The sequence below is a fragment of the Morus notabilis genome, unplaced genomic scaffold (assembly GCF_000414095.1).
Source record: "Morus notabilis unplaced genomic scaffold, ASM41409v2 Scaffold370, whole genome shotgun sequence".
Taxonomy (NCBI): domain Eukaryota; kingdom Viridiplantae; phylum Streptophyta; class Magnoliopsida; order Rosales; family Moraceae; genus Morus; species Morus notabilis.
Genome location: NW_010358187.1, coordinates 331,770 through 347,663, shown reverse-complemented (window position 1 = coordinate 347,663; position 15,894 = coordinate 331,770). Strand labels below are relative to the sequence as shown.

The window sequence follows — 15,894 nt, the reverse complement described above, 5'->3', positions numbered from 1 at the left end:
ATTTCTATTTGATGATGAACTTTGAATGTTGGATTGAACTTTTGTTTTTTGAATGATGAACCCGACCACTCAACCCACCCTGCCCTATCCCAACCCAACCCAAACATCATTGAGTTATGAAAATTTTCTAATATTGTTGGGGCTAAATATGTACAACCCACACCCTTTGGGGCGTGACAAGAAAAATCCCTACCCCGCACCAACCCAACCCATATACAACACTAAAAAAGATTGAACGACTGGCCAAAAAATCAAAACGACATCAAAACAGAGAATGTTGAAAGACCACAAAGTAAAGTCTGAAAACGACAATATGCGATGAACGGCTAAAAAAGAATGAAACGGCTCTTAAAGTAGAAAACGACAGAAAATAATAAAGGGATAGAAAACCAAATATATAAAATGCATTTTCAATTATCCAAATATATATTATGGTTAAAGCCCAAGTCAACGTGTATAGTCTAAATGATGATCAGTCATAAATTTTTTCTCTAGAATTCGATGGGTGATTATAGAAGTTAGAAATGGCTGTCCAAATCAATTTATGTAGCCAACTTTGGCTATATATGTCAATTTATGTAACTTCAACCGACTTTCTTCCTCTAAGTTATATCGTCATGAAAGGCCAGCAAAATATTAAATATTACTTCCCCCAATCTCCACGTTTAGTTGACTTTGAAAAAGTAGTTTTTATTTATTTATTTATTTTATTTATTTTTGCTCAAATGACTTTGAAAAAAGTAGTTTTAACAGTAGTTGTGGGAGTCCATATAAACTTGTGAATACTACGTTCACCAACTTGTGGGACTATCAATGGACAAAATAAAAGTCGGATATGTGTCTATTTTGTATGATATCTACGGATAAAAATGAATTATGAGATAAATATATATGAACAGTTTCCTTGGAGTTTACCGTTTTGTTTGTTTGCTCTTTTACTTCTCCATAATGACAGTTGCCTTTGTGACAAGGACATGAGATATATTTGAAGACAAATCTAATTAATCAACCAAAGTGCAAATTGTAGACGTGTAAAAAATGTGGAATTATTAGTTTAAAGAAGTAAAAAGATTACGTAATACATCCCTATATATCCCAGGTTCGCCAGCTTAAAAATTGACTAGGGGTGATTTACAAATGTCCTCATTTATATGTGAAGGCCAGTTATTTGGCGAATTTTGCTTTTAAATTTTGGTCATATGCTAAGTCCATTTCAAAGCTTCAAACTACCGTTTGGTTCGCTGATTCGAGTTAAGATGTGATTTTATGTGAAAACTTTTTACTGTAGTAAAAAAGTTAGATGTGACTGTTTTTAAGAGTTTTTTACTGTAACAAAACTCGAATTTTAAACTCGAATCGGTAAAATGAACGAGACATTTAATTAAGAAAGATGTAAGAAAAACTAACCAAGATGGGGATAAAACATTGGCAAATCACAAATACTATTTATATTACTAATGAAAGATAAAATGGTTATTGACAAGAATGATTCATAATTTTTTTAAAAAGTGACAGTTTAATTTTATTTATTTTTTTGATAAATCAACCCTTAACGACTTTAAATAGTTAAAATTTAATAATTTCTGTTAAGATATGTCCGAAAACTATCGACCCATCCCACGTGACCAGGATGTTGGGGTATATGTGTAAAAACACACGTTGCTCGAATTGGCGCTGAGAGAGAGAGAGAGAGAGCCATGGGAAGAAATTCCCTTTTCTTTCTCGTTCTAACAACGCTTGCCATTACTTACACCCTTCAGTTCCAAGCTCACGCAGCTCCTCCAGGTGCCCGAAAACTTTTGATTTGAATATTTTTGATCTCTTTGGATTGTGGGTTGTTCTTAGGCATGTTTTGTCTTCTTTGATTCTTTTCATGGTTCGTTTGCTGTTTATGTTGATTCTGAGAAAAAATGAGAAAAGAAAAATCATTTCTGGTTTTCTTATTTGGGTTTCTCTGAATTTTTTAGTTGGTGGGTTTTTTTGGTTTTGGTTTTGGCACTTATAATATTTGGGTTTTTTTATGAGTTTCTCAATTCGGATCTGGTGTTGAGCATTTGACCGGTGGTGGTCTTGAGAGAGAGCGAGTTTCTTGGTTTTTTTCTTTTTTTTTTTTTTTTGTATTGAAGAGATGAAGTTCTTCTATTGCAGAAGATGAAGTTCTTGTATTGTTTATGGGTTTCTAGGTTGTATTGTTTCTGGTTTTTATGTTACTAGTCATCCTTCTATTTGATGTTTCTGGGTTTTTTTTGTGTCGAAGAAGATGAAGTTCTTGTTGTTGAAAGGATGAAAGAAAAGTTCTACAGGGCAATTTCATCTTTCCACTAATAATTTGGGTCACGTGGGTAGTCATATGCATTGGGCGATCCATAAAATTGGTCGATTTGTAAAAAAAAAAAAAATTAAGATTAAACTGTCACTTTTTAAAAAAGTTAGGATCATTCTTGTCAATAACCCAAGATAAAATGTTTTCTCAAACATTTCAGCACAAACCGGACTAACAACACCACACTCTTTAATTATTGGCAAGCCTGCAAGCCACACCCTTTAACTTATACAGAAAAAAAAAAGTAATTTGACAAGAATTTAACAGATTTAGTTGTAAGCATCGGGGTTTGCGTTCAAGTAGCCTTCGGCGAGCTTGAACCGACCAGTGGCCTTTTCTTTTCCTTCCTTAGCCTTTGCTTCATCGACCTGGGCATCTCCGACGGTGTGGAACATGGTAGTAACCTTAATGATGCTTCCTCCATTTGGGGATGCAACGAACTTGGTCTCGTGAGAGATTTTCTCAACTTCGGCAGACAAAACTTCTCCTTCGATCAAGCTATGGCTGTAGCTAAAGTTGTTGTGGTCAATTGAATCAAGCTTCTGCTTCACATACTTGCCTGCAAATGAAATTAGTATATACATAATTTATTAATATTTCGTTTACTACTTAAATTATTAACTTTTAGTTAGATAATTAAATAATTAGTTAATTAATTACTAATGTTTATTTAATAATCTATTATTTGATATATCACATGATCAATTTTTAGTAATTATTCTTTTTATAATGAATAATTACTAATTATCAATTATTATTGATTAATATATTACATATTGATGACTATAATTTAATATTAATTGAGTAATTACTATTTATTTTTTATTTACCAACTATTTACTAATTAATAGATCATAATTAACATAATACATGATTGATATATTAATTATTTATTTAATAACCTATTATTACTTGTTTTATTGTTAATATGTTATATAATTAATTTTTGATAATTAATCTTTAACTAAATAAATAATTGCTATATTATTTATTATTTTATTAACAAAATTAAAAACTTAATAGTAATAAATTAATAATTAAGTAATTACTATCTATTAATTATTAATTAATATATAATATAATTAGTAATTAATAAATAATTATTTAATATAACTTTGTTGATAATCATTAATTGTACTATGTTAATTCCCGCACAATTTAAAAGCCAAAATTGCCTTAAGACTGCTTCTGATTTTGACTGTAAATTCTTTAAAAATTCTTTAAAAATCACTTTTTATGATTTTTATTAAAAATCATTATCAACTTCTGATGGTTAGAGAAGTGATTTTTGACTCAAAGAAATACTACCAAACGCACACATAGACTTCCTAAAACCAACTAGGATCTAAACTACGCATCTGTAGAAACTTTGTTACACCATTATAACTTGTCTTGTATGAATACTATCCATCAATTATCGTACAATACAATACGGTAAACAACACAAAAGGCCAAATCGATACAAGCATATCAAAAACTATTCAACCAAATTTTGATGTCTGGAAAAATTGAGTGGATAGCCAAGTGATGCGCGGCCTAGAAATGAATAATCATAACCTCATTCTAACTCTAGTTTTTACCATTTTCTACTGAAATGGTTTTAACTCTACTTCAAACCTGTGAAAGTGACTTGTCCTGTGTGGTTTTGAATGGCTCATTTCAAATGAAAACCCCACTTTTCTGGTGCTGAAACTACAGCCGTGTTTGAAATTTATCCCGTTTTTATTTTTCACCTTTTTTAAGAAAAAAAAAATGAAAACGTTTCCAAAACAGCGTTTGGTGCAATACAGACAAAAAACAAAAATGAAAATGATTTTTTAGTTTAGTATAAAATGAGAGAGAAATGAAAAACGACTTTTAATTGTTTTTCATTTTTTGTTTTCATTTTCTCCTCTCTCGAGCAGAGAGAAAAAGAGCCATTAATAGATTTTTTTACACTGTAAATAATCTTTTGATAAAACTACCAAACGCATTTTTAAAAATGATTTCTATCTGGGATTGAAAAGGTTTTCATTTTCATTTTCATACAAAAAATAAAATTATTTTGGAACGAGTTCCAAACGCGCCCCACATTTTTAACAAGATTATTATTAAAAGAAAAGAGCTAGGAAAATGACGAAACAGGTTACTTTTCTCATTTCAAATATATATCCTGTCCAATCGGACCTTTCATAACCTAACTCCCAGGTCAGGTCGTTTCTCTAAACCCTCAAAAAACATCGAGCGAATCAGTGAAAGCCCCAGATTTCCTATTAGAGAGGTAAAGCGAGCTTGGCAACAACGCCAACAATTACAAAACCTTTACAACCTATACAAAATCTTTCCATCGGGGCTTGGAGTAAATTTCTTTGATTTTCTATAGAACAAATGAAAACTTTCTTACCATCAGCCGTTGGCATCTTTAAGTTGCAGCTGCACACAATATTTGTTACCTCTTAGTGTAACAGAGGTACGGATCTTGAGCAATGGTCAAAACATCGGGCCTCTCTGCTTGGTTATATGTTAGACAACGGCGAATCAATTCCTGCAAATATAATTACGAAGAAAGAATGTAAACAGCATTATTAAGCTAGTCAAATTCTTGTTGATGTAATGAGACTCGAGAGATGGAAGTGTTGTTATGTTACTGATTTAGGATTTGAAATTGATCGTGTAAAGTACCAACTGTATTACAACTATCCGAGAAGGATATGTCACTTAGTTCCTATATTGAGATTCTTTTCTGAGTGATAATAAAGTCACATTCACAGGTTACTAAGGGGTTGTTCTTTTACAATAAAACTCAGAAAAAATTTGAACTCGAGTTACAACTTTATTTAAGCTTATGTTCTTTTGTAAAATTTGAGTTTGAACTCGAGTTTAAATTCGAGTTTGAACTCGAGTTTGGAGCTAAACTCGAATTCAAATTTCTCATTCAACTCGAGTTTATAAACTCGAATTCAAGTTAATGAACAATATTTTTTATATTCTTAAAAATGCCATAACTTTTTCATTTTAATTTTGATTGAAATGATTTTTTTTTCTATGCATTCACAACGAAAAGACGAATAAAACCCTACCCATATACCCTATTAAAATTTTTCATCACCATTGAGCTTTTATTAAAATACTATCTAAATACAAATTTAAGTTTTGACTCACTCAAACACAAACTCAAAATGATTTTTAATTCAAATCATAACTCAAATGTGCACATCCAAACACAAACTCAAGTTACAACTTCAACTCAAGTTATAACTCAAACTCAACTCAAGATCATCACTCAAGTCACCCTAACTCAAAAATGCAAAAGAACAACCCCTAAAAATTCTAGTTATATCCCAAATCTTGTTTGGCATAAGGAGTAGTGATGCAAGACCTAAACTTGGTTAATGATGGAAGGCGTCAGTCGAAACCTGATGTAAAACATTAAAGTAAACTGAAATCTGAAACTCTTGATTCCTAAAGCTTTAAATACTTCCATTTGAAATTTGGTTAGTTGGACTCTGAGTAGAAAGCATAGCCATTCCATTTCTCACAATGGGCCAAAAAATATTAAAAAGAGAGAAAAGAAAGATGCAGGCATGCAGAAACTTCCAACACCAACAATTCTTTTATTTCTTTCCTTCTAAAACGAAAGCTTCTTCCCAAAAATCAAAAGTTATAATGCAAGACAGAATGTATATTTTACAAATAATACTGCGGCCATAACTCACCTTCGCCTCGTTTGAAACTGAGGGTTTAGAAGGGAATTCAACTTTACGAGCTTTGATGATTGTATCTTCACGCAGTATACGTTCTTGAGTCTGGTCATGTCCGAAAGGACGTTTTCCAAAAAGCATTTGATAAAACAAAATACCAGCCGACCAAACATCAACCTGTTTGAAGAGACAGCTTGTCAAAAAGGGCAGGTAATCATGCAAAATACAGAAAATACATTTGTTGTCTGAAATAGCTCTTCTTTCAGGTCAAAACACTTCTGAAAGTGGGGTAACAGGACTCGCTTTCGGAATAAAGTATATTTCTTTTAAACGAAGAACAAAATTATTAGGAACCAATTTCTTTTATTTTTTTTTCAGGGTTCTTTTTCTTTCCCTTTTTTCCCCTAGAAAGAGGGCTTTTTTAGGAACTTGCAAAGATACAACTATTTGTGATCACAGGGGGATAAAAAATCCCAAAACTCACTGACCTTTGATGATATTAGAGGTATCTTGCTGAGCTCAAAGCATTCGGGAGGTAAATACCTGCAAATGAAATTGGACTTTCTTAGCCAAGTAGTTTGATTTACGTCCAAGAGCATGAGAAACGAAGGTGAGAAATCACTAGGAATCAAAGAAAAAGAAATTAAATTTGATTGCATACTATTCAGAACGTCCAAATTTATCTCAGAGTTGTTCAAGTTGTAAAATAGTCCTTTTACGCATATACCTCTTTGTATTAACCGTCTTAGCCTGTTCATAGGAAATAAGCCTAGTATGGGTATGTCTACTAACCTGTGAACACTCCAAATACATATCTATTGGAAACAAACTATTACCGCGGGAAAGGCAGTATTGTTAATTACTGTAAAACATTATACTAGAGAAGGATTACTTTCGGCATATATACTCCCACAAAAAAAAAAAAGATGATTCTCAAACACAACATTTCTGATTGTCATTTGCACGGCGAAGTACAATGACTCAAATTACGCAAGGGAATAGTTTTCATTATTCATCACTAGTCCTCTTTTTTTTCTTTTTCCTTCTTTTTTGGTTTTTTTTTTTTTTGAAACAAGAAACTATATATTAATAATTAATGAGAAATAAGTTTTCCTCTTTTTTATTTTATTTTATTTTATTTTTAAGAAGAACTCCTTTTGCTTAGAGAACAAAACGATACAAGTAGAAGGGAACAAAAAACAAAGAAGAAAAAGAGAAGGGAAAGGGAAATTAAAAGAAGTCAAAACAAAGCCGACCAATCAATATAGTCCGATACCCCTATTACTTACCAATATGTTCCAGCTCCCTGGGACGTAAGTTCCATACCCTGGGATCCAACATCATCCTCCACTATCTTGCTAAGACCAAAATCGGTCACTTTGGCAACACCAAGTTCGTCAAATAAAACATTCCCAGGCTTCAGATCATAATGGATAATTTTCTGCGCTCTTTTGTTCAAATATATCAGACCCTGAAATATCTGAACCATAATAATCCTAGCTTCTCGTTCAGGCAATACAGGCGTTGCTTTAAGTACAGCATCAAGATCTTTCCCTGCGGGGAAAAAAAAAGAAAAAGAAAATACAATTGAGATGCAAATTTTGAAGCAAAACAAAGCTTTAACTTCTCGGTAAGCATAGAGTACATAAAACTTTGAGATCAACAAAATCATGAAGGTATGAGTACCACTGCAATACTCTAAGACAGTGCAGAATGTATTGTGATCAATCTCAAAAATGTCCCACAGCCGGACAATATGATGATGTACCAACGTCTTGTGAATATTGTACTCCCGAATGGCATGCCGTATGTAACTTTGCTTCTTCTCTTCACTCCATTGAGCATTCAAACCATGAAGCTTACATGCAACGTATCTATGCTCTACCAAATCATAAGCCTGCTGGAAATTTCTTACTTCAAATCACTGCAAAAAGGTATTTCTTTACAATTGCCAATACAGGCAAGGAACTAACTAGACTTTTTGACCAGTAACTATAGTCTGCATTAAAAATTGTGGCATAATATATTTTGACACTAATACCATCTTTCACAAAGTTCTGACCTTGTAAACCTCGCTGAAACCACCTTTCCCAAGAAGATTTAAGAGGGCATATCTGTGGTTGAGAACTTGAAAATTGTTAAAACGAGAACCATCTTCATCTCGTATACGCTTCATTTCACGTATAAGCCTTCCCTTTTCCACCTCATAGCGATCCCTCTCCCGTAAAATGATTTCTTCCTCCTACAGAAAATCCATAGCATGATGATTGAGAATATTTACCAATAATTATCATGACAACAGAAAGAACAAGGAAATGTCTAAAGCAGCAAGTAGATATTGTGAACTAACGCGTTTTATGCTGGCTAGACGGGATTTATAGATTTCATCCTGGATTAGCATATCTTCCTCTTGCATTCCTGTTTCTACATCAGCTCCATCGCCTTTATCTTAGGGAAGAGGAAAAGGCTATTAGCACTAAGAGCACTTTAAGGAATGCTAAAAGGTGTAACAAAAAGTGAAAACTGACAACTGCAACATGTGTACAGAACATAGAAAAAAGAAAATATGGAACTTACCAGATTGCCGTTTCTTTAATGATTTCCGTTGCCGCTCAACAGCCTCCTTTGTTTCTAGTAATTGTCTCTGAGGAAAGGACATAAGTGGTCAAGTTTATTTCTCTTGATTTAATAGACTGAAAAGCAAACAATCAACATGACGTATGATTTAGCCAAGCATTTCAGAGCCAATGGTGAAAATTCACATTGCATTACATAATACAAGCAACTGAACAAATTGAAGTCGCCATAGATGATTAATATGTGAAGTTACGTTGGAAGAAGATTATGCAGATGCTAAAAATTCCTAATAAATGCATGTAACTAGAACCAAGTACAGGTAGGAAAATTATAATACAAAAGACACAAGGAAACAAGAGATGTACAGGAAAGGTAAGATAAAATGGAGAGGGTGGGAAAGGAGCAATAAAAAGATAGAAGAGAGACAAAAGTTGATACAAGTAAAAGCAAAACTATTAATGAAGCACTAAACAGTAAAGAACATTTTAGAGCTGAAGACCTCTCTGAGGGAAAAATACTCGCGATGAGTGATTTCTGAACATGATTCTTACTATTATATCACTAAGTAATTATACTTGTTTTTCCAACCCATTAGCGATAAAGTGCACAATTGGTTCTGTATATTTGCTAAGAATGAATATTCCTTTTTGTTTTTGTGTGAGCATATTTGGAGCATTTTTTTCAAAGGGTGCACTATAGTCCGTAGAGTAAAATGAATTAGCTCACATAAAAATGATACTGGTTTGCGACATAAAACATTAAGATAGGAAGTCTAGTCATCACATACAAGATGAGCATTGAGATCCTTTAAAGCTTGGCCGTCTTCCCAGGTCTCAGATATCACAGTTCCAGCTCTGCCCAGTACGACAAAAAGAGAGAACAAAAAATGATTGTATAACGAGCAATGATAAAAATCATGAAAAAATTTATCATTAATATCATGAATGTATATAGAAATGATTGTATATGAGGAAAAAATTGATTGTATAATGAATGTACATGAAGAAAAAAATGATAGTATAAGCTGAAAGTACTGTTTTATCCTGGCACTTTTTATCCATAAATTCCAAGAAAAAGGAAATTAAGTTCTCATTCCCCCCCCCCCCCCCCTTCCCATCCCCCCCCCCCCCGGTATAAGAGCCGAGTGCCTAAGGGGGCATGAGACCGTCAATCCTATATACAGTCGAGGCCTACGTAATCTATTCGAAGTGCTGCGATAGGGTCAACCAGGAGGAAGGCCACACTTGGCTAAGTACAGCATGGGCGCAGAAGACAGAACGCAAGTCACTGGGTCTGTATCCCAAGAAAGACTTCTGAAGCGGCAAGCTGGAGATCCCTAGGTTACGTCTGGGTTTGGAGAAGGTCAGTTGCGCGGGGAATGATTACAAACCCCTAAACCGCCTGGAACGGACCATTGGAAGTTACAGAGGATCTGCAGAGCTGTAATAGGGGACAAATTGGATGAGTGAATAGTCCAAAAGGGACTGACAGGCTACAGTTTAGGTAAATAGAATGGTGTGCCACTTGAGTGGATGGGCCACTCAAGAGGAACCGTCAAAAAGCCTCAAAGACAGCTCGTCCAAGGGGGATGTTGATGGGTAATCTGTAAGCTATAAAAGGGGCAAAGCCCCAGAGAGAAAGAGAGGATTTTTTATGTAACCTGTGAAGAATAGAAAAGAAATACAATACAGTGGATGTAGCTCTTCTTTCATAATGGTGAACCACTATAAAACTTATGTGCGTTTTTTACTTCCCACTAAAACATAGCACCAAATACTCTTCACAAATACGTCCAAAGCATAAACACATACTTTAGAATATTCAGTTAAATTAACGGTTTTAACCGGAATCCCGACGGACCATAGAGGGGTAATCCGGTAAAGTCTTGTTGGCAAAAATCAACCGTCAACAAGTGTGTTTACTAATCAGGAATTGAAAGAATACGAAATAAATTCCAAGAAAAAGGAAATTAAGTTCCACAACTCCATTAAAGTGTTTACTAATCTATTTGGGAATTAAGTTACAAGCGGAAATAAATTCCTATTATGCTGTTTACTTACATAAAAATTAAAAGGAATAGAAATAAAATAAATGTGCTTACAAAAATATCCTTCTATTAAGTGAATAACTAACTTAAATAAGGGTAGATTTGGTAAATAGGTTAGTTAGTTCCTATTTATTAGGGGAAGGAATTGAATTACGTAGGTAGGAGGTGGGATATGAGTTCTCTCTTATCAAGGAACTTAATTCCTTATTTTTAGACAGGGCCCACGTAATTCAATTACCAAATACAAAAGTAAACATTAGAATCTAAAATCTGGAATTTAATTCCCTTTCCTGAAATTGGAATCCTGGTTAGTAAATGCGCCCTAGGTGTGATAGAAACTATTTTAATGATGTATATCATTTTCCTTGTATAAAATGTATAAATCTACTGAATGCAAAGATTTTTCAATCAAAAAAATGTTTTCAAATCTGGTGTCCACTCCCTAGTATGGAGTAATACTTCTCTTAACTTTTGTAGAATGCCGATTTTCCCAACATAATTAATGGATTGTTCATTGAATGTGTTAATTAATCAGAGGAAACATCAGATTAAGAAATTTTTCTGCGCAAAACTACTAGAAGCCTCGATACTTTAAGGTTCAATCAAACTGTCCATCCTCACTTTTTTCCTTAACTCTCCGGTCTAATGAAGTTATTGTTTAAGGTGTTGTTTGGTGTAAGGGTTTTGAACCCGGAACCATGATTCTGGTTCAGAACCAGTGTTTGTTTATAAAAAGTAAAAAGTGGTTCTGATTTAACTCACCTAGAATCAGTGTTTGGTTAGGATGGTTCTGATTTAAGGTTTGAACCCTGGTGTGATGTTTTAAATCATGAATCACCCCTGATTCTAACCCCCCCCGGTTTTCGGTGGTTCAAACCCTTGATTCTGGTTCTGGTTTCAGAACCATTATGCTGTTTACTTACATAAAAATTAAAAGGAATAGAAATAAAATAAATGAACCCTAAATTTGGACCAAAAATCATGAATCATGGTTCTGGTTCCAAAATCAAAACTAGAATCACCCTGGTTTGAACCCTCATACCAAACGAACCCTAAATTCCCGCAACACCCAAAACTTAATTCAGTTTTAATACACCCTAAAACTCATACCTTAGAACGTCAATTAAATAAAAAATCATCAATTATAAGTATAAACAAGGAATAGTGGCTCCAATTTTTAACTTTTCTTGGCAACTTCACTCACCCTCTATCTCTTAACATGCTAAAACTTAAAAGGCCTTATCCCCTATACTTGCAATCTCCAACCTCCACCGGGGGGTTGGAGAACAAAACAAAAAAAAAAAGAACAATCCTGACCACATCTCCCCCTGCATTATAGATTTTTTTTTATTATTACTAAGATGATATTTCATCCTCTTCATTTTTCCCCCCTTATCTTCTCGCTGATTTCCTCTACCTCAAACAATATGTTTCCTTCCGATCGATAAAATCCACTCTACGCTCGCTAATAAGAAATTGAAGCGACTAGGCACCGAAAGCAAGAAATAACAACCCATTTCCAGTAAACGAAATTACCTGATTACACCCACATTGCCAAGTCTCAAAGAGTCCTGTCGTACTTTCATTCTTGCCTCCTGTCTCTCTGCTTTTGAAACAGATATCAACAAATCAGATATCACTTTTGTCCTCTGCATAAGAAAAAAAAAACCCATAACAAACATGTGAGAGTAGACATTTGATGAATCTTAAAAATTAAAAAGGACAATTCTTTCTCAGCAATCAATTGAATTACATATACCAGAGTCAATGTTTACTTCAAAGTAAAAGCACTGAACCATGAAAAAAGGGGTTAACAATTATCATTAAGACATTGCGGAGAAATCAACATGGTACCATCATTTTGATAAGAACCTGGCAATTTCTAACAAAACCGATGAACAAAGGACTAAAACTTCATCAAATAAACTGATAAACTTCAAAACAGTACAAGAAAACACTAACAATGGTGGTATTCGAGAGACCACCAGATCTCCCAAAACTTGGTTCCCCAAGCTCCAAATGATTACCAAACAATTCCCAAATCAGACATAAGCCCTCATGAGCTGCTAACCCCCCTATTTATACTACTAAAAGACTACTGAACAATAGCAACAACTAACAAAGCCATGAAACCAACTAGCTAGCGATTAGGTTCCTAAGACATTTCATGTGCAAATGTAACCTAACTGTATAACCTGATCCTTTTCCCCCCCCCCCCAAAAAAAAAAACCATATTGTTTCTGCTGTTGAGCTGACTGGAGAAAGAAAATGGAAAAGAATATTACATTTTGATCAAGAAATAAAAGTAGCATAAATATTCATAAAAGTGTATAGAAGATACAGCACTCATATAAGCAAAAAACATCAATAAACTATAGTGTTGAAAACCACACCTTAGGATTTACTTGTTGTTCTTTATCTTTGAGATCCTTCAATTCCTACACCAAGCAAGGTAGAAAACAAAGTTAAGAGAAGAGAAAAAAAAGAAAAAAAAAGGATAAAGTTTCATGTGTCAAACTCAAAGATGTTCAAGGCAGAAAATTAAAATGAATAATTTGACAAGTATACTGAACTTTGGACCCCCATAAGCATTAGTTTATTACCTTCTCTAACTGTTTACACAGATTCTGATAATTGGATGCCTCTTCAAATGATTTACGCAGGTCCTCCTCTAGGGCTGCAACTTTTGCCCGTAAAGATGCAACTTCTTCCTAAATTTTTGACAAAATAAAATACACCAACTATGAGACACCAAGTACCTTATGTCAAAATATTAGAAACCCCGGTGTCGGAAATGCAAATACTAAACTTAGGATTACAGAAAGTCACTAAGTCAAGGAAGGGGCACAATGCATTCATCTAAGCAAAGCCAAATGGGAAATATATATATATATATATGGACGAGTTCACCTTCAAATATAAAAATTTGATTACGTGGCGTTATAAGAATCTAATTTCATTAACTGTCATTAATTTTTTTGATCATTATTCAATTTATTACAACTGTCGGATTAATGTCTTGTGGCTATAACAATAATACCCATTGATGGGTAAAAATTGGAGAAACCACATCCCTCCCCCCCCCAAACACACACATAAAACAACAAATGGGAACGATGTTTTCCAATTTCAAGTAATAAATGATTTCTTATCACATACCAAAAAATGAACAAAAATAAAAAATAAAAACGGGAACCACACCTCTAATGACAAACGGCCGTCATTGCGGAAATGCTCCTTGGACCTATTATCCTGAATTCAATAAGAAAATCATCCTATTACATAATTAAAATGTTACAAAGTTTTGTTATTAGATTAATAAGATAAGAAACAATCCGTAGAGTTTTAACACAAAGGGTGAGAAAGAAACAAAATACCAGACCCACAAATGTAGTTTGTTCCTGTTCTTAAGAAAACTAACATACCTTATTATATGAGTACTCAAGCTGACCATTTGAAGGCGTAACTGTTGCAGGGCTTATTTGTGATCTTGTTTGATCATTAACTCTTGAACCACGCCCCCGGCTTGAAACAGTGGGCCCCCTGCCACGACCATGCTTTTTCCTATTTGTATCATTTGCCTTAGTTTCCACAGTTTCCAAAATCACTTGTCTTCCCTCAGTGACAGCCTGCGTTTTAATTTGTTGCAAACAAGAGCTTTAGTTAAGTAACTAAACAAGACATCACATCTCTTAGCAAAACAAGAAAAACAAAAAAAAACAACTCACATCAACATGTTCAAAAACGGTTGAGCCTTCATCTTGTTGAAGTTTCTGACGCTTTTGAGTATTGGCTTGTATTAGAAACTCCCCTCCATTCTGGCATAAGATCACGAACCAGAAAAGAAAACATATTATGGTATATGATTATTCATGGTAACAACAACATCCAAGAAACTAACAAACAATAAAAATATCACCTTTTACAATAGTAATCATTAAAAAAATAATAAAATAAGACGAGGACAAGAAGGTCTAGTAAAAAAGACAGGTCACCGAGCTGGCGGGCATGCACTCTACAAAATGTCTTTCCATCTTTCCCAGAAAATTTTAGCCTCCCCATAAAGTCTCTTGGCATTTATGCCCAAACCCTTCGTTCTCTGTCTCCAATCAAATAACCCAAAATAAAGCCGTAATTAACAGGAAAACCTCCCCAAGACACAATTTTTCTATTTGAAGTCTTGAACAAAATCAAATAACTTTTCACAAGCATAGATAGGCATCTCTAAGTAGCCGAGTATTAGAAACCTGCTTCAAAACCAATCTTAACCAGAATTCTAAGCTACTTTTCAACATAATAACAGATTGTCAGAACTTTCATCATCCTCCCCACAAATGATGCACCAAGAGGTTAAATGATGTATATATGACTTCCTCCTCTGGGTCATTGAACGAATAATAACCCCCCAATGCTAACAACCACACAAACTCTTGACCATAACTGAAAATGTCAACATTATTTAAAAGAATCCGCTAAGATTGAGAACTCTGGCTCCTCTATCACAGAATAGGCATAATATTTACAAGGGAAAAAAAGCCACAATCTTTTATCAGAAGCAACAGAGTTCATGTTCATCAAAACTGCCTCAAGTAGAGACAATAAATATGTGAAATTCTCAATTTCTGTACGACACAAATTGCTGTTAAAACTTAGGTCTCGATTATTCTATTGTCCTCCCAGTATGAAGGAGTATGAAGAATGGCTTATTATGGGACAACCAAGAAGTGTACATAATAACATCGTTTTGCACAATGTGATCAAGAAGTCCAGGAATCCATTGAAAATTTTGATCAATTCTATTAATTCAAAGTACTGCTATAAATGTTGCCCGTTCACCGAACAAAATGCCACAAAAAAATATTCCAATTAACGTCCATTCGTCACAAATAACAAATACAAGGAAGGGGTTTCTTACATCATCGTCGGAGTCACTGGAGGTAGAGGGTTCCGCCAATTCGTCGGAGACGAATTTCACGGCGGAGGAGACGACGGAGGACCAAGCGGGCTGCTGCTGCTGAGCAGCAGGCTGCACGGCAATGGCGGCGGCTGCGGAAGCCGCCGAAGAGGCCTTGCCGACCATTCGAGCTTCGAGCTTGGCAATCTTGGTGGGCAAGGAGTGGTCGGACTGGTTGGAAGAGTTGGAGGAGAAATGCAGGAGCATGTCGTCCGACATGTTCGCTTCTGGTTCCGTCTGCCAATGCAGCGAGCCCAGAAGTTGAAAAAAAAAATCAGAAAAATTCCCTTCGTCAGATCATTTTTCTGTCTCT

The 15,894-nt window shown here is 34.5% G+C and overlaps 1 protein-coding gene across 2 annotated transcripts; it reads right to left on the bottom strand.

Annotated features, from left to right (window-relative positions):
• Positions 1 to 4,436: 4,436 nt before the first annotated feature.
• LOC112090434 (serine/threonine-protein kinase TOUSLED) lies at positions 4,437 to 15,855 on the bottom strand. 2 transcript variants are annotated; one of them, XM_024161749.1, is made up of 16 exons: positions 15,543 to 15,855; positions 14,356 to 14,445; positions 14,053 to 14,256; positions 13,829 to 13,879; positions 13,231 to 13,338; positions 13,021 to 13,065; positions 12,164 to 12,276; positions 9,368 to 9,434; positions 8,581 to 8,647; positions 8,354 to 8,451; positions 8,066 to 8,245; positions 7,690 to 7,903; positions 7,293 to 7,557; positions 6,492 to 6,546; positions 6,019 to 6,180; positions 4,437 to 4,847 (listed from the first exon to the last, which is right to left on the bottom strand). In XM_024161749.1, the coding sequence occupies exons 1-16, from the start codon at positions 15,798 to 15,800 to the stop codon at positions 4,752 to 4,754; spliced, it is 2,073 nt and encodes a 690-aa protein (XP_024017517.1). In that variant the 5' UTR covers positions 15,801 to 15,855; the 3' UTR covers positions 4,437 to 4,751. The 2 variants fall into 2 exon arrangements, with proteins under 2 accessions (XP_024017517.1, XP_024017518.1); XM_024161750.1 differs by having other exon boundaries at positions 7,690 to 7,900.
• Between the last annotated feature and the right edge of the window lie 39 nt (positions 15,856 to 15,894).